The sequence below is a fragment of the Drosophila gunungcola genome (assembly GCF_025200985.1).
Source record: "Drosophila gunungcola strain Sukarami chromosome 2L unlocalized genomic scaffold, Dgunungcola_SK_2 000007F, whole genome shotgun sequence".
NCBI lineage: Eukaryota > Metazoa > Arthropoda > Insecta > Diptera > Drosophilidae > Drosophila > Drosophila gunungcola.
In genome coordinates, this window is record NW_026453162.1 from 3,347,883 (window position 1) to 3,370,449 (window position 22,567).

Here is a 22,567-nt window from a genome sequence, read left to right on the forward strand (position 1 = left end):
GCGACAACGGGGAGACCTTCTCTAATCAAGACAATGATAAAAGTCGATACGGCTAGAATGGGGAAAACAAACGACTTGAGCCAGTTGGTCAGCGCGGGTGCAAGGCAATCCATACGTAAGATCAGAGGGTTGGAGCTTTAGAAACGGAAACACAGCAGATACAGAGCACTAATTAGACAAACAGTGAGAGTAAGTTATTGGTGCACGACATTGAAATATAATATTACTCACTCTGCATTTTTGTTATTGTCGAGATATTCAGTGTTCTTGCAAAAAAAGTTGGTCAGTCGCTTGAAAAGTTTTTGCAAGTTCTTTTAAATTTCAAAAATTTACAAGTGTCAAAACTCGGACATTTGCAAAGGGTCAAAATACTTTAATACCACACGTAATATTATATAATGACAAAATAAAAAAAAACAAAAAACGTTCTACCCAATTTAATAGTGGCATAATAATGCATAATAAAATAATAGAGAGTATCTTAAACCTGTCAATTAATCAGGTATCTTAGGTTTTGATTTTATCTTTTTTTCGTTAACAAGAAATTTTTCTACAGGGCATTCAGTCGTCGGTCTTCGATTTGTGCGCAGCTAAAGTTCTTTTGAGATACATTTGCTCAAGTTCAGTTGCTTTCCCAAAAGCGCAGCGCGCGGTTGAGTTTTAGTTTCCAGTTGGTCGTTTGGTTATGGTATTGAGACAGAATTTCCATTATTACGGATCTGTGCGTAGAACTGAAGAGGATTGCTGGCATTTGGCATTATGGGGAACATGCAAGCCCGACCGTCTGAGAGCCGCAATGTGCCGAACCGGAGAAGCAGTGAGTGATAGATTCATTGTCACTTGAATCATTAAGGCCTGTTTCGTAACCGTTTTGAAGGCATTTTGAGGAACTTTCGGTACTCGAGCGCTGTGCACCGTCGCGAAGATTTGTCCGTGATGGTTCACAACTCCAGGATGAGCATTGTTGAATGGCTGGATCTCCTAGAGCTGCAGCAGTACGAAGGTTTGGCTAGTGAGCATATTCCAACTGAGAACTAATATCGTCCTCGCCAGGAAACCTTCAGGAGTTCAGCTTCGTGGACGACGTGGTGGACATAACAGATAAGGAGCTGAGGCAACGTGGAGTACGCGGTGGCCACCGCCAGACGATGCTCAATAGTCTGCTGGGAGTCCGAGCGAAGCGACGCCAGTCTATGAATTTGGAAGGCAAGTCAAGCGCAGAGATATCTGTAATCTAAATTCCCCAAAGAGGTATATCTGTTTTAGCTGTAAGCAGTGCTCCGCAAGTAGTTTGGCGGCGGAAGAACTCCTGTCCGCTAGTTAATCTACGTGGGAGTTCCCCAATTATGGCGGGAAGTCGCGATAACGGACCCGGCGTGATTATCACCAAAAGCGGAAAGATTCTTAAGCAACTCACCATCGATGAAACTTCCACAGTGTAAGTGCGAATTTAAATTTTACACAATGCTATTCAATTCGTGCGAAAATTCGGGTGGCCGAAATTGTCATCCGTTCTAGAGTTTGATGATCAAGTATACGCGGTTAAGAGTTTTGTGTAAAAAACCTGCTTGCTACACTTTTTGAATTTTGCATACTTTGCACAGGGTATTATAGTTTTGGTCAGAAGTTTGTAACGCAGTGAGCCTTGCGACCCTATAGGGAATATATCTACACACATTCTTGGTCGATCTTACCCTCAAATTGATACCTATGGTAGCATTACAACGGAATTTTGCAAATTATCAATATGAAGTTTTGTGTGACAATATGACTCTCTCCATTTGCCAAGTTTACCTTTGCAAAGGGTTTCATGCAGATAGCTTTAAAACTAAGAGACTAGTTTGCGTAGAAACGGACGGACAGACGGACATGGCTAGATCGAATCGCCTAGTGATGCTGATCAAGAATATATATACTTTATAGGGTCGGAAATATCTCCTTCACTGCGTTGCAAACTTCTGACTGAAATTATAATACCCTCTGCAAGGGTAGAAAAATTAAGGAATAATAGCCCAGATTAAGTTTTCGTGTTCACATTTTAGAGATTTTTTGGAAAACGCCAAAACAGATAGAGTATAGAGATTACGCAACTTTTGATATATAACACACTTTTCGCTAAAAATTTGCTTATGATAGCTATTTAGCGCTATAAAATTCAACATATTTCAGATCTTTATAATTAACACGTTTGTTTATTTCTTTATTTATGCTTATTTGCATGCCCAAAAGTCTATGCCAAGCCAAATTAAAATTCTTAATACAGCTTTTATAAGAAAATTGAAAAAATATGCAAGGTTATAGACAAAAATAATTTTTTTATGATCAGGGTTCGGAACTGTATTCTTAGGTTTTTTCAATGTAGTAGTAGTAGTAGTAGTAGTAGTAGAAGTGTTCTTTATTTATAAAAAATTACATTAAGGAAACGTCATTGCAAATTTACAATTAAAGTTATTTACATAAATTTTTACAAACAAGAAAACGAGTATTTATATATATTGACTTGGTTATTTTAACCGTCCGTCGATCGCCGCTTTCCCTGAGTCAAAACTGTTCGTTTATACACCTGACTTCCCGGGTCTTCTCCAGATATCAGATCGTTCCACCATACAGTCCAAACCTAGATTAACGGCATTACAAGAAATATTTAAAATTCTTCCATCAGAATTTGGCTACTATACTTGAGTGCCAGGCTGATGTAGTTGAATAGAGCCGACCAACAGTGCTAATTCAGTTTGCATCTGCGCCTTCCCAAAATGCAGCAGGCGTATCTCCCGTAAAATGGGGCAGAGTCATATAAAGTCGACGTGTTTTCCCGTCTCTGTCACGTTTGGTATAAAGCTTAATGTATTAGGTTAAGGTTTTTTCAATGTCCAAGTAACTTGAGGACGCTTTCTGGTCAAAGTGTTGGTGTACTTTAATAAAAAATTTGATTTCATGCCGGCTATAAAAATTAGTAACAAAATCTAACAAACAAGTTACAAATAAATTATAGTATATTTTTATTTTATCTAATAAATATATTAATTTTAACCGACAGCTTTATAATAATTAAAAGAGAGAGTGGAAAATTTCAAAGATAGTCAAAAAATTCAAAATGTAAAAAACTAATTGAAAAACATTAGAATCTAATACTTAAAACTACAATTTTAAAAAATTTATTTAAACAACCCTTTTTTCTTTACCATACAATTTGTATTAATCATTCACATTTCTTTTAAATATTTCTGCGTACTCAGAAATGAATAATATCTAACTATTGTCAACAGTAAACTGATCAATACTTTTGTACAACTGCCAACAATTTTATTATTGACACATTGCTGTACAATTTCCAAGCATTGTCAGAACTGTGTGCTATGTTATTTTCAATAGACAAGTGACAAGGAACGACTCATGGTCTTACTACTCTTTTATTGTTACCAGGTTTTGCAGATTTGCAGTAATAAGACTGTAGTTCCAAACAAAACCTTCTGATATCAAACACCTCTTGACGAGGTAAAATTGAAGTGACGATCGCCCCTTTAAATCCAAAAACTTCTGATATACTATTTTGTGCCGATTATTTTTTAATTTACCAAAAAAAAATGTCTTTTTTTCCAATTAGTTTCGTAGTCGGCAGAAAGCTGCACAATAAAATAAGCCTTGATTGTCCTAAGAGTAGGCTACAAAAAATGTTCTCTTAAAACCAAAACTTAAATTGACTTTGCTATTAATTTTATTAAAATCAAAAAACCTTATCATATAGCTGACATAGGAGCGATCAAATAATTGAGCTGGAAATCATTATAGCTTCAATGTTTTTAAACAAATAATCAAAGTTTAAATGTTTTCAAGAGCATTTCATTTTTGCAATAGCTGCGTATATGAACTACCTTTGCTTCGTTTCTTGTTTGTTTAATTTTAAGACGATTTTTACCACGACTAATATAAATATTTGTGTTGTTGCATTCTGGATCCAATTTGATGTTACCGAAAATTTCTGGGATGGCGACTCCAAAAACCCCCTTAATTTGTGTTGATTTCGATATCAGACATCGTCCACCACACATTAAAGATTTCCTTCTCGTCGACAACATATGTTTCAATAACATGCAGTCTGCGCAAACTCCAAGAATTTCCCTTAAATTGACTTGGAGCGCTGTAGAACTTTCAAAAAACAAAACCCAAAACAAACTGCGCGGAGTAGCGTAGCGAACAGAGAACAGTGAACAACCCCTAAAAGGACACCGCACTCGAGGCCATTGCCGTGGACTTTTCAGAACGGATTTGAGCGGCAAAGGGTTCAGACTACTGCAGCACTATAGGGCTGGATATCTTCTATAACTCTTATTAAAAGATAGATTCGTGACAAAGAATTTTAGATACTTTTAAATGGATCCACTTGTATACAAATTATTTGCCTAGCCCCGTACTAGAGATACTAAGAAAAGGGGTTAGGGTGTGTCCTCTCCCAAGTTTTTCTTAACAAAATGGGCGTAGCAGGTGAGTAATAAGAAAGGCGGACAGGTTTTCCTAAACACCAGATGCACTTTTTATGAGTTGTATAATTTCATATATTGCTTTTTCGGTAGCTTGCGCATAGTTTATTTTCTTACAACATTATTGGCAAGACTCGATTTGTATTTTTTGCACTTGAACTTCACACATATACTTGTCCATATACCGAGGACCAAATCCTTTGGGAGCGAATTTCCCTCAAGCCGCTTGTGGGAGGAATGGCCTCTGTTAACACCAAATTACCCAAAATAAGGGAATTTATCTCTTCTCACAGATACGAGGAACTGAGACCGCGGTCCAAGTGCAACAGTGCCAGTTGGACCATCGAGGGCGGCAACATGGAGGGCTATGGCAGCAGCACCGCCTCCACGCCCCTATCCACCGCCCAGCCGCAGACCAACGCCAGTCCCAATCCCAATCCCAATCCCAATCCCGGCGAGCACCAGGAGGCCATCGCCTTGAAGAAGGCGCTCGAGTGGGAGCTGAGTCTGGACGCCCGCGAGCTCCGTTCCCACGCCTGGTACCACGGAGCCCTGCCCCGCCAACGAGCCGAGGACATTGTGCAGCGCGAGGGCGACTTCCTAGTCCGCGACTGCGCCTCCCAGCCGGACAACTACGTGCTCAGCTGCCGGAGTAAGGCGGCCGTTCTGCACTTTGTGCTCAACAAGGTGGGTGCGAAGTAGCCGCATATTGGCTTGCGGACTGTATTAAATTATATGTCTTGAATCTAAATAGTTTGGTACGCTTTCATTTATCCGATAAATGCATTCCTCATTAGTTCGTTAGTTTCCAAAGATCCGACTTTTGTTGAGACAGTCAGCCAGAATTTTTGCAAACTTAAGGCCAAATACAGCTTCCTTTTCTTAAAGATTTATGCTCAGACTATACTCTCTATACTCTACTGCACTGGAGGGATTGTCTATAATTACTATTTTCTTTAATTACTATTTTGCGTTCCCTGTGAGCTGTGTAACGTAAGGAAGCGCAGCTTTTATTGGCCAACATTGTTGTTACCTTGATAAACCATTGTTTTAAAATTACGGTGCTTGAAAATGGGGTGACGGGCTTGACTTTGAGAAGAAATAAATTAATTTCTTATTTCAGTTGGTGCTGCAACCGGAGACAGTTTACGAACGCGTACAGTTCCAGTTCGAAGAGGATGCCTTTGACACCGTGCCCGACCTAATTACTTTCTACGTGGGATCCGGCAAGCCCATCTCGTCGGCGTCGGGGGCACTCATCCAGTTTCCCTGCAATCGCACCTATCCGCTCTCCTTCTACGGCCACAAGATCGTGGGCAACCAGCTGCACACCCAGATGCTGGCCGGGCTGAGGGGTCTAAGTCCTCTCAACTCGCCGATGGCCAGCAATGGGGGAACCTTTCGCTTCGATCCTCAGCAGCAACAGGCATCGGCATCCCCCATGGCCGGCTCTCCGGCCAGTCCGCACTGCTCGCCTCCACGGGCTCGACGAGAGGTTCCTCCGCCGCCGCGACTGCCTTGCAAGAAGCAGCAGCGCTCCCAGAGCCTCACGCCTGCCCAGGCCATGCTGGTGAGCAACATCAACAAGCTCCAGGAGCAGCACCTGCAGATGCAGGAGCCTGAGAACGGGAATGGCCACGGGATGGTCCGCTTCCAGACGATCGCCCGGTGCAACCCCACGAGCGAGCACCACCTCGAGAGCAAGTTCACCACCCACTCACTGCCCAGGGCCAACACCTCGGCGGCGCAGGCCCTGCGCCAGCAGGCGGTGGCCCGGATCTCGAGCCTGGCGAGGAACTGCAGCCTGGACTCGCCGGCCGACTCTCGACCGCCCAGTCCGCCGCCCAAGCCGCGCAAGGAACCCATGGCTGCGGTCCTGGCCTACCAGGCCAGTGGATCCGACTCGGGCAACGGCTCCGGCGACTCTGTTCTCGGGGATGCCTGCGAGGCTAGCATACAGCGGGGAGTGATAATCAAGAATCCCCGATTCATGACCTCCTCAGTCTCCAACGGAACGCTGAAGAGCTTCACCGAATTTGACGCCCTTGCCGCCGAGGAGGAGCTTTTCACCATGGCCATAGAGGAAGTTAGAACGGTAAGTAATTGCGCTTTGATATTTGGGCCATTCAATTCCTTTTTTTCATGCCTGTTTACCAATCATTTAAGTTAGACTAGCTTTGGCTAGGCCTGGCGGGTAGCTCATCCCTAAAAGACGGGAACACTCGGCCTTTTGGGCCAGTGTGATACCCGCAGAGGTCCCGGTCTATCTCCTTGCTGGGGTGATTCTCTGCGAACCCAGACCGCAGAGTCCACAAAGTTAGCCAGATTTAGTAGAGACACCCATGATACATAGACCAAGTCCTCAAAGTAGGAGGCTCCGAAAAACGGAGTCCGTTCCTTGGAAGTGATGGACATGTGCATGAGAGGTGCTCCACAGTCGCTGCGGAAGTCGTGGTGTGGAGCGTTGCACCTGGCGGCCATGTGGCCTACAGCGTTATTACTCCTATAATGGTTGGAGTCCAGTTCTCGAAATATACTGAAGTCAGGCCTCCCCATCATTTTGCCCTCCAGGACGGCGAGTGCCTGACAGACGTTGCGAGCGGTAAGGCTGGCACACTTGAGCGTTAGTTGAATGTGCTGAAGATGTTCCAGTTTCATGATAGTTTTTCGATAGTAGTTCGAGATAAGCATCGCAGGTTGATTGCATAGATCTCCGCTTGAAAGACGCTACACCATACTTAAATTTGTATTTAAATGAACTGAATCCGTTTCATACTTTTATTTCTAACAATAAAATATGAAATTAAAATAATTTCCGACTTTGGTTTAGATAAGCTGTTTAAAATTTTTAGTTGGTAGTTGAAAAGATCAATCTTTTAAGAAGACAATATGAGAGAAATACCAGATTTTTGGCCAAAAAAATTGGCTTTCTGGCCAAGTGTGCATTGTTGAAAGCTCATTCAATGCCGATATAGATAAAGCAAGTTTTAAGAACATCTAAAAATACTGAATCCTTTTGGTAACAATAAATTAGGTCAAAATTGAGTAAAAGCTTAAAAAAATATAAATATACATTTAAATTTGTGATACATTTTCTAGAGTTGGCCTGCGATAAGTAGTTTTATTAGAAATGTTTTAATTCCTTTAATAACAAATGTTCAAAATATAAGTAAGAAAAATATTTAATAATAATATTTAATAAATTATAAGTAAGAAGTTTAGCTAGCTTGATGTCAAGCATCGGCTAAGATTAAGCCCCTGCCCTACAATCAACACAAATTAATAAACTTTAACACAGATTTCAGATCAAAGAATAATAATGGCTAATGAATTCGATATTTTTTAAAAATATTATTAGAATTAGGTTTTTTTTTTACTTATTTCACAAATAATTAGAGCATAAGCTTAACATAGCCCCAGAAAAGCAAACGCTTCGCCCGCAGGTTAAGTTTTAGAAAAAATCTGTAAAAATGTAATTAGTTTTTATTCTTTAACTTCGAAGAGTCAGTAGAGTTTTAAATTTTATGCCGTCCCGCCACTGACTTACCTCTGCAATGAGTATATGTGTTAACAAAAGAATATCATTCTTTTTCAATTTAGGCAAGCAAATTCGACTTTGAAAACTTTGTCACTCTGCTACTGCCATCTGTGGACAATAAGCCACTGGACGGCGATGCCCTCAACACCTTCAAGATGATGCTTCTAGAGACGGGCCCGAAGCTGCTGGCGGAGCATATAACCCGCATCGACATTGGCCTGTTTCTGGAGGAGCCATCCAACGAGGAGGACTACTATCTGAGCTGCTCGGGTCTTGAGCTGCTGACACTACCCCACGGAAAACTCTTCCGCGAGGATATTATCGAGCGGACGCAGTGCATCAAGCTGATGGTGGCCGTGACTATACTCACCTGTCAAACGGATCTGGACCGGGCCCAGCTACTTAGTAAATGGATTCAGATAGCCGTGGAGACTAAGACTGCACTGGGAAATCTTTTTGGGTTCTGTGCCATCATGTTGGGGCTATGCATGCAACAGGTGAGATCTTTTTGGGTGCAGTGCACACAAAAAAATGTATTGTATTGTATTCATTAAAAATTATAAGGAAGGAATATAAAGTATGTATATGCTTGATCCGGATCAATAGCCGACTCGATCGAGTCATGTCCGTCTGGCGTATAAACGTCAAGATCTCGGAAACTGTGCAAGATAGATATTTGCAATTTGACATCGTAAGTTTATTTCAAAACGTGGCCACGCCCACTCCAACGCCCACGAATCGCAAAAGTCTGTCATTTCACTCTGAGACTTTTTAGACCTTAATTATTGGGCTGTGTCTACCGGTAAACACAAACATTTTTAAGATCGAAATATTATTCTAGAAGTTATTTAGTCCTATACCGCTGCTCTACCGGCAAAACACTATGCTATGCTCATTAAATAGGGCTGTGGTGATCTGATTTAAAGAGACAGACATAACTTCTAGGATTGGCAATCCAGTTCCACAGATGGCGCCAGCTAGACCCCGAGTGTCTTGTGGGGGAATATTTACATTGAAGTTTCTTACCTGAGTAAGGGGTATCTAATAGTCTGGGAATAGACTTTAGAGTTTTCCTTTCTTTTATTTTAAGCTCGACAACTTAATAATTCAAAAAGGAACGGTATAGTCGAATGCCCCGACTAATAAACCCCTTTACTCAGCTAACCAATGTCAAAATAAATATGCCGCTAGGAAATAATCGGGCTTTAGGTGGCGCCATCTGCCGAAAATTTACATTTCTGGTAATATCTTCTAAAACAATGGTTAGGTTTGCAAAATTTTTGTATGAGTTGATGGATATTGACCGAATAAATTTTTATCAGCCAACTTTCAGTTAAAATTTTTTAACACGCCGAATAATTTTCTAAAACAATATCTCCTAATGAAGGGAGGCTTCGATGGATCCATTATAACAGATTTTGCAAAACAAAATGTCTTTTCTTGCCCTCACTTCCAGATTCAGAAGCTCGACCAGGCCTGGCACATCCTGAGGCAGCAGTATACGGACAGTGCCTTCACCTTCGAGGCCAAGCTGCGTCCCACGTTGAGCACCATGAACGAGGCCTCTAATCCTCAGGCCCCCAACACAACCGTTCCTCACGTTCTTCTATACGCGCTATTGATCGATCGGCCCGTGATGGACATCATAAACCACTCGAACATTGACGATCGTCCAGCACTGTACCACACATGTATTACTCCTTGGGAGTCAAAGGCGGACGACTTCGGCATGTCCATTAATTTCCAGCATCTGGACGCTTCGCGCGGCTTTCTAAAGAACTTGGACTTATATCGAAAGAATGCCAAGATCATTCTTGAGGACGCCAGCCCCAGGCTGGATGAGCTTCTGGCAGATGCGTTTCGGTGATATTGCAGAATCCACTCCTTGGCTGCCGCTCTAACTCCTTTTTCACTTTTAGAACCGAGTTCCATGTGAAGTTCCTATGGGGCAGTTCCGGGGCCACTGCAAAGTCCGAGGACCGTCATAGCAAGCTGGAAAAGGTGCTAACCCTTATGGCCGACAAGTTCTGCATGATGGCCGAATAGTATTATGAGAATTGACTCTAGTCTTTGCTAATAACAAAAAAGAACTTACTGTATTTAAAGGAACACTACAACATTTTTTCGACTATTCGAAATTCGTCTTTACCGAACTATCTCCAATGTTTCCAGACCCTCCGCAAATTTGAATTTCGTGTTGTCTCTACCTCAGCCTGATTATGTTTTATTTCAGCAGAAACACAAAAGCACTTTATGTTACAGTTCAAATATTGATTAGCCTAAGTTAAGCCAACTTTAGAAATGAACGAGTATGCGGTGAGAAAATGGGAATAAAAAAATAGAACCCAACTAGTTATCATTTATTCAACAGAAACTTTTTAAGAGCAGTCTTACTCTGACATACTATTAAAGTTTTGTACTAACGTAATATATTATTCTATTTAAAAACGTACACTACTATAGATCAGACAATATACATTAATCAAAACTTCATACTTAAACATATTCTCACACATAATAATATAGGCATAACACTGAGAATGCATAATGCTTTGCAATTTTATACATGTAAAGATAATGCAAATAAAGAGAATACTTAAGCCATGGTGGGGGACTTTATTAATCTTCTTCGGGTTCCTCGACCTTTTGTTTACATTACACTAAGGCTCTCTACCGCACAAATATCATACACATTTGATCAGTATTGCTAATCAAGCCGATCTAGCCGTGTCCGTCTGTCGGTCCGTATAAACGTCAAGCTCTTGAAAACTGCATGAGCTAGTAATTGGGCAGTATATGTTTCTGCGACCTAAATCTATCGCCACGCTGAAAATTTTCCAAGCCGAACAACATTTTCAGAGGTCATTGGACAAATCCAAAATCAAATACAATCTATGACTTCACTGCAAGCATTTAGATATGCCTTAACGTGTGTTTCCCACAAAAGATTACGCTTTCGACTTTATGGCTTGCCTTGCGAATAGAATTTCTGGCGCCATGTGCCGTAGTTATAAAAAATATATTTACCGAAGGAATGTTGAGGTTATTAATTTGTTAGATTCGTAAATGTTGCATCTTCAATATAAAATGACAAAATTATTTTCGGTTTTCAGGCTTGTATTTTTTAAGAATTAATTTATTTTGTCGGAACTTTAGTTTTAGCAATTTTGTAAACTTTATCGAGCATCTATATTAGAAAACCTATCCTTATTACATGTATGGATGAGTTAAAGAATCATCTATTTATAGTGAAATAAGCTATCGATGTCCGGAATCGGTTAAGAAGAACTGGAGACAAAAAATAAAATTGGTTTGAAATCGGATGAAAAACGTTATTTACACTTTAAGAAAAAATGGTACCATACAAAAAATGTTGAGTGTCATTTTTCGAATCAGGGAGTCCATCTGCGCCGGAAAATCAAGGTTTGATCTCTGGAGGATTTCATGGATTTGAATTCATTAAATCTGCATTACTAGTAATGGGAATCGGATTCGGGTCCGATTACAATTCAATATTCAATTCAAAAAACGTTTACTGAGTTGCAATGCAGTAAGACTTACAAAAAAATTAAATATTCTTTCCCCAAGTAAGAATCGAACCTGGCTGTATTTAATACTTTGTAATAAACTGTTCAGATCATATAACGAAGTCAAGTAAATTAATCAGGATAGATAAAAAGCTGATTTTGTTTAATTTTGTCTTCTGTTGTTTTTTGTAATTATAAGAGAAGCACAAATGTTATTTCTCTGACTTAAAATAGCAAATGTAATCCATTACTTTTGAGCTGAAAGTAATGCATTTTTTCTCCAGAACCCACTATTTCGCCGCTTAGTCTGTAAGTTGATCCTTAATCCTAATGCTGTAAGCCCCCGGTTGGGTGTATTTTAAGAACACAACTTTATCTCGCGAAGTTTCAGTTAAATTTCTGCATATGTATTTAAGGTAATTATTTAGTTAACCGGTTTCTTTTATAATTACAAAAAACAACAGAAGACAAAATTAAGCAAAGCTTTTTATCTATCCTAATTGATTTACTTGACTTAGTTATATCTGATGTGAACCGTTTATTACAAATTAAGTATGTCTTGGCTTGTGCATAAGCTTTGGTTGATAAGACTCATTGAGATACTGAGTAATGACTTGAAAATTATAGATAAGTCGAAGAGCTCATGAAAACAAATAAAACTATGACTCCTCAAGCACTCAAGGACAAGGACTGTATTCAATTGTGAGCTACTTAAGCTGATTTAAAGCATGTTTTGAAAACAAGCAAAACAAAATGGGCTACGAAAAAAAACCTTTATATGTTATTCTTAAAAAACTTGACAATTATAATTGTGTCACATCATATTTGCGACTTGAGGGAATGAGTCTAATCTTGTCTAATCTTGAATCAAATTTGGGTTCTTATGTAACCGAGATCTCGCCGCTTATTATTTCGATGTGGCTGTTAACCCTGATTGAGTTTAATGAGTTGATTAATTAAGTAACACTTCAAATGGCAAATAAATAACTGAAAGAAAAACAGTTTTGGCCCAACTAATATAATCAGTACACAAGTCGATTAGCTCTGAAGTACTTATGATCTGAGAAAACACTTGCAAATATAACAACTTTGAATTCAAAAGGAATTGCGATTAACTGGCTAAATGTGCAGCTTTATCAGCCACTCAAGAGGCGTCCAACGGGCCTTATCATGCCTCCAGGAAAGACTCGTTCAAAGTTCCCGACAGCCATACAAGCCCATTGCCCATTAACATGGCATTGTGCTCCGGACAGCACTAGCGAGCGGATGCCTTCCACGCCAGTCGTTTGAGCTTTAAGCTTCTCCGGACAAAACATTTTGTAGACTTTTAATTCACGCTTCTAGAGCTCAGAGCTCAGAGCTCAGAGCTCAGAGCTCGATATGAGCAGCGGCTGTCGCTGCACTCGAAAGCTGACAATGGCCGTGAGTGGATGTCTGATTGTCGCGGTTATGGCCCTCACCGTCGGGCTTTGTGTGGGACTGGGCGGCGACAGCGAGGCCCTCGAGGTGAGTCTACCTTGGCTTGGTGGTTTCACTGGCGGGCTACTTAGTAACCATTGCCCAACAACCGGTATCTGAATTTGACCGCAAATTCAAATAGGACCAGCCAAGATTTACGATCGACCACCAGGCCAACACCTTCATGCTGGATGGCAAGCCCTTCCGGTACGTCTCTGGATCGTTTCACTACTTCCGGGCTGTGCCCGAGTCCTGGCGGAGTCGGCTGCGGACAATGCGAGCATCTGGTCTGAATGCACTTGACACGTAAGTTATTCTATTGAGTCTTGCATGAATCTAAACACTGAGACAATTTGTCGTTCAACCGTCCTCGGTTTGTAGTGCAAACGAAATTTTACTACATATACAAATTAATTACGATATGACCCAATGATCCTCTCATGAATGATAACTTTAATTTCTGTGAGTCTATTATATTTTTCGCCTTGTTGCAAGTGTAAGAAAACTATAGGATGGTCAAACTGGTGGTGTCCGTACTTCGGCTTATATAAAATTAATAGAATACTTTACTTAGACCAATAGCATTTTTTGAAAGTTAACTAGATAAAGTTATTTATCTTGTTCTTTATTCTTCTTCGTGAAATTGACCAAATTGAAAGTATCAAAAGAAAAATTATCAAAAATATAAGTACATTTTTGTTTTTTTTATAATTTTTTATTTTTTCCAAATAAGTGACTATAGTTTCTAAAAGTTAAGGCCCTACTTTATTTTCTTAAAATCGGGAAATGATATTATATAGCTGCCATAGAAACGATCGAAATAATGCTTTAAATTTTTTCAACATATACGCAAATAATTCGAAGTTTAGATGTTTTAAAGAATATTTAATTTGTGCAATAGCTGCAGGAGTATATAAGCCCTTGCCTTGACGAAGTTATCTTCCTTTCATGTTTAGGGAGAATTTTGTTTTATTTCAAACAAAAAATTTTTTTCAACGAGAAGTGTCGAGATAAAAATATTACACATAAGAAAAATTATTTGTGAAACGATTTTTCACGAAAAACCTTGCAAAAACAAATACTTCTACTCAGATTATAGCCATAGATTGCACATTTTAAGAAAAACTTTAATGTACACGGGCCGAAACCTTGTGATTTTTCGGGGAACCTTTAACTTTAAATTTGCCTTAGCTTGCTACAAATCTGAAATTCTTAATTCTTATTTCCAGCTATGTAGAATGGTCGCTCCATAATCCTCATGATGGCGAATACAACTGGGAGGGCATTGCGAATGTGGTCAGATTCTTGGAGATTGCCCAGGAGGAAGACTTCTACATCATCCTCCGTCCGGGTCCCTACATTTGTGCCGAGCGAGACAATGTAAGTAAGTCCTTGCAAAGCATCAGGCATCTGAATGTCCATTTTCCCATTGTCAGTTGACAGGGTTAACCAAAAAAATACAAATAATCCGATATCCTGTGGTTACCCTATGTAAGAAATAAGAAAACATTCACATTGGCAAACTATTGGTTTTATAGCTTTGATTTATGGCAAAAGTTTATCAAAGAATTCTCTGTTGCGTAGGGAAATTTTGTTTTTACGTTACTAGAATCTGTTACTCTGCACAGAACTGCTAACATCATTTTTATACCCTTGCCGAGGGTATTATAATTTAGTTCATCGATATTTTGGTTAAATATTTTAGAATTACGGTTTAAATTTCATCAAAATAGGACGACTACATCATATAGCTCCCATAGATATGATTAAAATATATAAAATAACTATCTAATAATTGAGCTGCACATCATCATAGCTTCAATGTTTTAAAACATATACGCAAGTTAATCATAATCTTAATGTTTTCAAAAATATTTAATTCTTGCAATAGCTGCAAGAATATATGAACTTCGGCTTGCCGAAGTATGAACATACATATTAATTTGTCATAAGCAGCGAATATAAAATAAAGTCCGTAAAGGTACTACATATGCATGTTTTTACAAACATATTATAAAGTATTAATGTTTGAAACCAAAAATGTTGTATTTAAACCGGTACAATACCGGTAACCAAAATTTGTTTTGGTTACGGTACCGTAACTGCTACCAAAACAAAAAAATATTTACCAAAACCGAAAACGAAGTCGAAATAGTTATATTGGTTGTAACTGTAACTGTAACCGAATCCGATTTTTGGTTTGGTTTTAGTCATTAGTAAATATATAATCTTCCTCGACGTACTAAAATAGTTTGTATTGAAAATCTGCGAGTAATGCAATTACGGGGAAAACACCCTGCACCATTACCTTTTCAGGGTGGTCTTCCCCACTGGCTCTTTGCCAAATACCCGACCATAAGGATGCGGACCAACGACCCCAACTACATCTCGGAGGTGGGCAAGTGGTATGCGGAGTTGCTGCCACGCCTCCAGCACCTGTTCGTGGGCAACGGCGGCAAGATCATCATGGTGCAGGTGGAGAACGAGTACGGGGACTACGCCTGCGACCACGACTACCTCAACTGGCTGCGGGACGAGACGGAGAAGTACGTGGCCGGGAAGGCCCTGCTCTTCACGGTGGACATTCCCAACGAGAAGATGAGCTGCGGAAAAATCGAGAACGTGTTTGCCACCACTGACTTTGGCATTGACCGCAGTGAGTTGAGCCAAGTAGAGGCTGACCCATAGCATAGTTTTGCATTTCCCGCATTTGCAGTCCATGAGATTGACAAGATCTGGGAAATGCTGCGCGCCCTACAACCCACTGGCCCACTGGTCAACTCGGAGTTCTATCCTGGCTGGCTGACCCATTGGCAGGAGCAAAACCAAAGGCGTGATGGCCAAGAGGTAGCCGATGCTTTAAAGTGAGTTAAATCAAGCCATGTCCGTATGTCCTTCCGTTTAAGCGCAAAGTTGTCTTTTAGTTTTACTTAAGCTAATTAATTATAAAAAAAATTATAATTAATTTTAACTCGGTGTGTTCGAGTTATATACTTTTATTATTTCCCTTTTTCCATTTCACATAAGAAATAAAATTAAATAAAATGATTCCAGGACAATCCTTAGCTACAACGCCAGTGTGAATTTGTACATGTTCTTCGGGGGCACCAACTTCGGTTTCACCGCCGGAGCCAACTACAACCTGGACGGTGGCATCGGATACGCGGCGGACATTACCAGCTACGACTACGATGCGGTGATGGACGAGGCCGGAGGGGTGACCAGCAAGTACGACCTGGTTCGGGCTGCAATCGGGGAGTTCCTTCCGCTGCCCGAGATTCCCTTGAGTCCCGCCAAGCGCCTGGCCTACGGAAAGGTGGAGGTGACACCCAAGCTGGCGCTGCTCTCGCCCGAAGGACGTGCTGCGCTCTCCAGAGGGGACGTCGTGGAGTCAACCAAGCCCAAATCCTTTGAAGAGCTGGACTTGTACTCGGGCCTCGTTCTGTACGAGACGAAATTGCCGAGCATGGACCTGGACCCGGCTCTGTTGAAAGTAGATCAGATCAACGACCGCGCCCACGTCTTCGTAGACCAGGAGCTGGTGGGCACACTCTCACGGGAGGCTCAGATCTACGCGCTGCCCCTCAGCAAGGGATGGGGCAGCACCCTTCAACTGCTCGTGGAGAACCAGGGACGCGTCAACTTTTACATCTCCAACGACACAAAGGGTATCTTTGGCGAGGTGAGCCTGCAGCTACACAACGGTGGGTACCTGCCCCTCGAGAACTGGCGGAGTACCGCCTTCCCGTTGGAGCAATCCTCCATCGAACTCTGGCGCCGCGAGCACAGTGACCAGAAGATCCTGGACTCGTTTCTGGCCAGGCAACGCGTTCTCCGCAACGGACCCATCCTCTATACTGGCAGCCTGACGGTGGCCGAGGTGGGCGACACCTACCTGAACATGGCCGGTTGGGGCAAGGGAGTGGCCTACGTGAACGGCTTCAACTTGGGGCGCTACTGGCCCGTGGCCGGCCCGCAGATCACTCTGTATGTGCCCAACGAAATCCTCCAGCTGGGCGAAAACTCACTCGTCATTCTTGAGTACCAGAGGGCCAACAAGACGACCAGAGGCGATGACTTGCCCGCCGTGCAGTTTGACGCAGTTGCTCAGCTGGATGGAGAGTCCGGAGATGTTCCACTTAAATAATATACGGGAATTATTTTTGGACATGTTTTTATTTGAAGCAGTTTTGATTGATCTTTGTATCGACAACCCTTAAGCCTTATATAATACATTTTCTAACTCCTATCATTTATCTATGTTTATCGGTGCTTAAATTATTTTTGTTAATCTTTGCTTGACTGATCCGTTCCTTTTTCAGCTCGCTTTCAATTGACTTTTTCCGTTACCATTATAATACAATTTTATTACAATAATAATTATTTGCATTTTTATTTGTTATTCGTGTTTGATTAGCTCATATTGTTTTTAAATTTGTATCAGTAATATCATTGGCAAATGGAGATTCAGAGCTCTCGCAATGTGTTTTCTGGGAGTTTTGAGCATTGTAATAATTTCATTGTTATGTACCAACGGTCGGTTATAATTTCAAGTACCCATTTTATGTTGAACGGCGTTTATATAATGACCTGTTTTACATATGTACATATATGAACTGGAGGAATAAACCTTTTAAAGAGTTGTGACATCAATCTCGGTAAACTTAAATGTATTTTAATATAGTTTGAAATTAGTGGGCCTTAAAAGTATCTGAGTTTAATACATTTTCTTTTACAATACATATTTCAGCTCTTAGAGTACGAAAAACATTTAGTACTCCATTTTAGGGCAGTGGTGTACATAATTATATAGAAAAATCGTATATAAATTTGTTCAAAGATTCCTGACATTATGGAACGCCAAATTATCATGCCAAAATTTGCAAACCACGTTAAATAAATAATACAGTTTTGGAATGTTACTTTGTGTTTGCAATATAAATTTAAAAAGGTACAAGAGCAAATTCAAGCATATGTGTGAGCTTTTTAATAAATGTACCATAAATTGCCTTACTCTTTATTCTTTCATAATTGCGTGTTGCAAAAATATATTTAGAAGCTGTATAGCTTACCATTTGTGTGCATTAATTAGGTTTAAGCTCATGTTTATTAATTAGCAAATTGTATTGTTTTTCTTATTTTTTTCTCTGTGCTTTTGGTACCCACGCAAAAAAGGGGTTCTATTTGCTTACAAAAATAACTATTAACATATTATTTTTGAGACAAATATCTGTTGTGCTAGGTTGTGTTCGTTCAGCTTAGGAATGAGTTTCGTGTTATATTCGTTTGATTTGTTGGAAACTGTTGCGTATAATTTCGGTTTTTCTATACATTTGTTTAAAAATATATCACAGCTGCATTTCAAGATAAATGTTTTCTTTTTTGCTATGCCTCCTTCCACTTTCATTGTAAAAAGTTTAGAAAATCTATTTAAAATGTTTTACTTTTACTTTCTCATTTCTTTTTGGGTAAAGGGAAGCCGACGTAAAAACAGCAACAAATTTGGCAACCTAGTTAATATTAGTCAATGTCCACTAAGACGGAATGCGTTTGATTAAGTTAGACAAGATAGCTTTGTCCCTTGGGTACAAAGGTAATTTATAGTATAGTTAACTAACCGGAGCGCAGATGAGTAGTTGCAGTTTTTGTTCCAAGAGGGTGGTGCCCAGAGTTCCTTACCTTGTAGTTCCACCAATCCTCTGCCACCTTCGATTCCTTTCTAAAGAGGTGTGGGGGCAGCAAGAGCCATTTGTCAGTGCCACTTTGACTTTTGCGTGTAGATATCAGCGCGCAGGTTCTGGGCAAAACAAATGCCTAGGATCTGAAAAGAGATTTTAGGTTATATAACGATCTTTCTATTTCTTTTTAGGAATAGCAATACAAATACACAAATCAACATCAAACAGAGACCTGGAAAAACATTACAACAATAACAGCAGTGGAAATAATAATCAAATTGTGTTCCATCCATTCTTCGCCAGCTTGAACACAGCCCTTTTCATAGATTATTTTGGACAGCTCCAAGCCCTGGCAAATAATTAAAAAAGAGAAAGTAAAATAAATTAAAAATCAGTACAAAATATACCTCGAACTTAAATACATAAAAACTTAAATTGTTTCATATAATGGTGTTAAACAGAATAATGGCATCTAAAATGCGACCATATTGACATTTCGCTCAGTAAGGTATTTACATATGTATGTATGTTTAAAATCTTCTCAATAAAACCCATAGTTTATAAGAATTGCTCAAAATCCACAAGGGCTTTAAGGGGAATTCTGGTCTAGAAATTTGAAAAAATCGAATTTTTTTTTAATTTTTTGAAAGTTTATGCTCTTAAAAGTGTGATCCTAAAAGGATTTTTAAAAATTCGAATTCTTCGAACGTCAAACTCCACGCCATTAGAATCGTTTTCTAATCTTTAAACGCGTTTTTCGAGAATTTACTTTTTTTGACGCCGTTTTATTTTTAATTATTTTGTTTTAAAAGTGGTCAACCCGATAACGACATCTTTACTAATCAAGAATTTGTTTGATTTCACGTGTATGTAACTTGTATATTTTTCATTTCTTTTCTATCTTACTTAAAAAAATGCCTAAAATTCAGGCTTCTAGACCAGAATACCCCCCTAAGCACTGTGTTTGTCCGTTTACGGATCGTCTTTGATGGATTAAGTAATTTTGTAGTCAGTTATTAAGAAAACATGCTTCTCAAGCCTAGAAAGGCTTTTAAAATATATCGCTCGTATACTAAAATTGGGAAAAGGAGTTAGTTTTGGCCAGCGTGGTTCTTGTCCATTGCATTACAGCTGATTTTGTGTAAAGCGGATAGTAAATGTCTACTCATGCCAAAAATTATATACACTCTGCTGGAGCATAAATCAAATTAAAAGACAGTTAAATCAACATGGTCTTTCTTTGCACCTGCAGAACCAACAGGGCCACGCAGCACATCGCCACACTAATGAGATGTGCCTCCAGCCAATCCTCGCCAGCGCGCAGACAGCCGCGCTCATGAATGTTCCTATCCACTGGCTGCTTGCGTACAATTCGTGAGTGTGTTAGAAATGCATTTTGGGAAAAGAGGGTAACTTGGTTATGGGTGTTATGTAGACTTACATATCCCTCCTTGCGCACGTCGTAGCCACATTGCTTGTTCTTGATCAGCTCCTGGGGACGCCTGCGGCAGCAGGAGAAGGGCACCCCGCAGGCCTCCCGGCTGCCGATGGCGATGGACGAGCAGTTGAAGTAGTTGTTGCTGTCCCAGTCCTTCGGCCCGTCGATGCCGCAGCACTGAAGCCAGTCCTCCTGGATCCAGTCGATCAGGTTCTGCTGGTCCGCGTCCTCGCGATAGTGCCGTATAAAGGCCTTCAGCCCCTCGGTGGCCTGGTCCTTGATCTGGAAAGGTGAGCCTTGATCAGCTCCTGTCTGCGGGGAGGCATTCAAACTCAAACACCGAACTCACCCAGCCCTTGTCCTTGAGCACGAAGGCCACAGCGCAAAAGCCGATCTCGGCGATGAGCAGGACACTCAAGAAGATGGCGTACTAGAGGAAGAGGCGGGTCGATTAGGTCCCCAAAACGGTTTTCTAGGAATACCCACCGCTGCCAGGAGACAAGTGTTCTCCCGCAGGGCACCCACGCTGCCCATGAAGCCCAGCTGGAAGGCGATGCAGCCCAGAATGATCAGCACGAAGGCCGGGTCCAGGGCGATGAAGTGCAGCCGAGTGATGTTGCGGAACATGTCCTTTTCGCTCCAGGCCCAGATGCCCACCGAAAGGACCAGCAGCGCCGAGAGCCACAGGATCACATTGCTGGCGAACAGAAGGTACTTAAGGCAGCAGCTGATTTCGCTGGTCTCGCGGCGGAACTTGCGCACAGCAGCTGGCATTGCTCCAATTTTAGCAATAATAAATATGGCCAAAAAACAAAAACGTAAGAGATTCTATGCACAGGTGTGACCGCGTCTGGACTGCTATAATACGTCAACGGCTCGAAAAATATACTAAAACTGGTAACAGGTAAAAAATCTCCCCAATTTCGAGTACCAGATTTGTTGCTAAAAAAAGTAACTGAACCTCAACTTATTTTATATATTTTTATTTTATGGTTTTCGAAGTTACATACCCATTGCTTGAAAGAAAACAGTGATTTCTCCAAAGTAAAGGAACTATTTGGCCGACTATTTTTTTTTGATCTAAATGAATTGCTTGTAATGATTTTTTAGCACGTACCTCGTTTCCATTTCACTGTACTTTACTTTATTTTTTCGAAAACATTTTGTGTATTCCTTAATCGACTAAATCTCTGAATTGCTGAAAATTCAGCTAAAATTTTCGGCAATTGAAGGACGACCATAATGTTTCCTGCTGAAATTGCTATACAGCTGTTTCGTTAAACAGCCATTGAAGCCACTGTTTGTAAATTGCCCTAGCCGTTTTGAAGCAAAATGCCCAGGAGAAATGGAAGCTATGGACTGTCTAAACTTCATTATTTGTTTATATTTGGTGATTACTTTCATGTTAAGCCAGTGTACCTTCCTTGTTTTAATATGAAAGAGCGACTACCCTGGGCTTTCAGCAGACTCTAGGATTCTGATCTTCTGAAATCTCAGTTATTCTGAGGTTCGGCCACGATTCCCAACATTTTTAAGTGCAGGGCATTGGACCGCTGAACTACCATTTAGGTACATTTTACGGTAATTTTTCTTTGTTCAAAAACATTTTCAATGATTTTTTGTTCTATAATTACACCTCAAGCTGTAAGTTTTTGCATATTTTACTTTTAACTTTTTCCGAAAGTTTTTCTTTATTTTATTTTTCTTTGTCGATTGTTTAAATATTTCGGTCTAATATTATTTTTATTTAAAAAGATTAATGGAGATTTTCTAGTATTTAGAAAAAAAAATTTATGAGTAATCGAGTGTGACAAATTCAAAAAAACGATTTTTGACTTATTCTTGCAAATATCCTGGACTTGCAGCGTTCTAAAGAGCGACCACTGGCAGTAATAAAATGGTCCACCTGAAACTTGAAACTTTTAAAAATTGCTGACGCCATAACTCAAGGTGACATTGGGCTTATGGAGCAGAACAACTTGATCACTGATCACTGATGGATTTCTTACGATAGTTTTGCTGAACGCGTATGATCAATGATCATTATGCTAAAATTATTTTACGATGATCAGCAAAAAGAGCGTATTTGTGGGCGTGACTCCGTTTTGAAACTAGCTGAAATCCCAAATCTCCAGCTTTTAAACTTTCCGAGATCTCGACGTTCATACAGACAGATATTGCTAGATCGACAGTCTGTCCGTCCGTTTCTACGCAAGCTCTCTCAAATCTCATAGTTTTCGTAAAATTTCCCAAAAGTCTTTCTATTGCGGGTAGTATATACATAAGTCAAAACGGGTCGCATCGGAGTACTTTATCAAATAGCTCCCAAAGAAACGGGGAATCGACAATCTTCATTGTTTTTTAAGCCTAGTTACTCAGATCGACGAAATCCGTTTCTTAGCTATGAGAGTGTTCTTTCGCACTCCGGTATTCAGATCAACGAAAAAGAT

At 40.3% G+C, this 22,567-nt stretch overlaps 3 protein-coding genes across 9 annotated transcripts; 2 read left to right on the forward strand and 1 right to left on the reverse strand.

The window, feature by feature from the left end:
- The first annotated feature begins 83 nt into the window (after positions 1 to 83).
- LOC128253126 (SH2 domain-containing protein 3C) lies at positions 84 to 10,621 on the forward strand. Of its 3 annotated transcripts, XM_052981287.1 has the most exons (10): positions 84 to 189; positions 557 to 817; positions 878 to 1,003; positions 1,054 to 1,206; positions 1,267 to 1,438; positions 4,772 to 5,165; positions 5,602 to 6,573; positions 8,079 to 8,513; positions 9,473 to 9,879; positions 9,936 to 10,621. In XM_052981287.1, the coding sequence occupies exons 2-10, from the start codon at positions 760 to 762 to the stop codon at positions 10,060 to 10,062; spliced, it is 2,844 nt and encodes a 947-aa protein (XP_052837247.1). In that variant the 5' UTR covers positions 84 to 189; positions 557 to 759; the 3' UTR covers positions 10,063 to 10,621. The 3 variants fall into 3 exon arrangements, with proteins under 3 accessions (XP_052837247.1, XP_052837248.1, XP_052837249.1); XM_052981288.1 differs by lacking the exons at positions 84 to 189; positions 557 to 817 and having other exon boundaries at positions 885 to 1,003; positions 1,065 to 1,206; XM_052981289.1 differs by lacking the exons at positions 84 to 189; positions 557 to 817; positions 878 to 1,003; positions 1,054 to 1,206; positions 1,267 to 1,438 and adding an exon at positions 4,031 to 4,482.
- Positions 10,622 to 12,766: 2,145 nt separating this feature from the next.
- LOC128253135 (beta-galactosidase) lies at positions 12,767 to 17,381 on the forward strand. Its single transcript, XM_052981312.1, has 6 exons — positions 12,767 to 13,049; positions 13,144 to 13,307; positions 14,231 to 14,381; positions 15,318 to 15,657; positions 15,718 to 15,865; positions 16,056 to 17,381. The coding sequence occupies exons 1-6, from the start codon at positions 12,924 to 12,926 to the stop codon at positions 17,146 to 17,148; spliced, it is 2,022 nt and encodes a 673-aa protein (XP_052837272.1). The 5' UTR covers positions 12,767 to 12,923; the 3' UTR covers positions 17,149 to 17,381.
- LOC128253162 (tetraspanin-17) lies at positions 17,159 to 21,005 on the reverse strand. Of its 5 annotated transcripts, XM_052981379.1 has the most exons (6): positions 20,604 to 20,939; positions 20,467 to 20,547; positions 20,121 to 20,399; positions 19,926 to 20,036; positions 18,912 to 19,028; positions 17,159 to 18,822 (listed from the first exon to the last, which is right to left on the reverse strand). In XM_052981379.1, exons 1-6 carry the CDS (start codon positions 20,889 to 20,891, stop codon positions 18,754 to 18,756), a joined length of 945 nt encoding a protein of 314 aa, XP_052837339.1. In that variant the 5' UTR covers positions 20,892 to 20,939; the 3' UTR covers positions 17,159 to 18,753. The 5 variants fall into 5 exon arrangements, with proteins under 5 accessions (XP_052837339.1, XP_052837338.1, XP_052837337.1 ...); XM_052981378.1 differs by lacking the exon at positions 18,912 to 19,028 and having other exon boundaries at positions 20,604 to 21,004; XM_052981377.1 differs by lacking the exon at positions 19,926 to 20,036 and having other exon boundaries at positions 20,604 to 21,000.
- Between the last annotated feature and the right edge of the window lie 1,562 nt (positions 21,006 to 22,567).

What these genes read in the sequence shown, in the direction of transcription:
- LOC128253126 (XM_052981287.1), top strand. Translation starts at nt 760, where the DNA reads ATGGGGAACATGCAAGCCCGACCGTCTGAGAGCCGCAATGTGCCGAAC. An exon ending in TGCACTTTGTGCTCAACAAG is followed by an intron (nt 5,166 to 5,601) that starts GTGGGTGCGAAG and finishes TTCTTATTTCAG; the next exon opens with TTGGTGCTGCAACCGGAGAC. An exon ending in TGGGGCTATGCATGCAACAG is followed by an intron (nt 8,514 to 9,472) that starts GTGAGATCTTTT and finishes CCTCACTTCCAG; the next exon opens with ATTCAGAAGCTCGACCAGGC.
- LOC128253135 (XM_052981312.1), top strand. Translation starts at nt 12,924, where the DNA reads ATGAGCAGCGGCTGTCGCTGCACTCGAAAGCTGACAATGGCCGTGAGT. An exon ending in TTTGTGCCGAGCGAGACAAT is followed by an intron (nt 14,382 to 15,317) that starts GTAAGTAAGTCC and finishes TTACCTTTTCAG; the next exon opens with GGTGGTCTTCCCCACTGGCT. An exon ending in TGACTTTGGCATTGACCGCA is followed by an intron (nt 15,658 to 15,717) that starts GTGAGTTGAGCC and finishes CCGCATTTGCAG; the next exon opens with TCCATGAGATTGACAAGATC.
- LOC128253162 (XM_052981379.1), bottom strand. Translation starts at nt 20,891, where the DNA reads ATGCCAGCTGCTGTGCGCAAGTTCCGCCGCGAGACCAGCGAAATCAGC. An exon ending in ACACTTGTCTCCTGGCAGCG is followed by an intron (nt 20,548 to 20,603) that starts GTGGGTATTCCT and finishes CTCTTCCTCTAG; the next exon opens with TACGCCATCTTCTTGAGTGT. An exon ending in ACGTGCGCAAGGAGGGATAT is followed by an intron (nt 20,037 to 20,120) that starts GTAAGTCTACAT and finishes GTACGCAAGCAG; the next exon opens with CCAGTGGATAGGAACATTCA.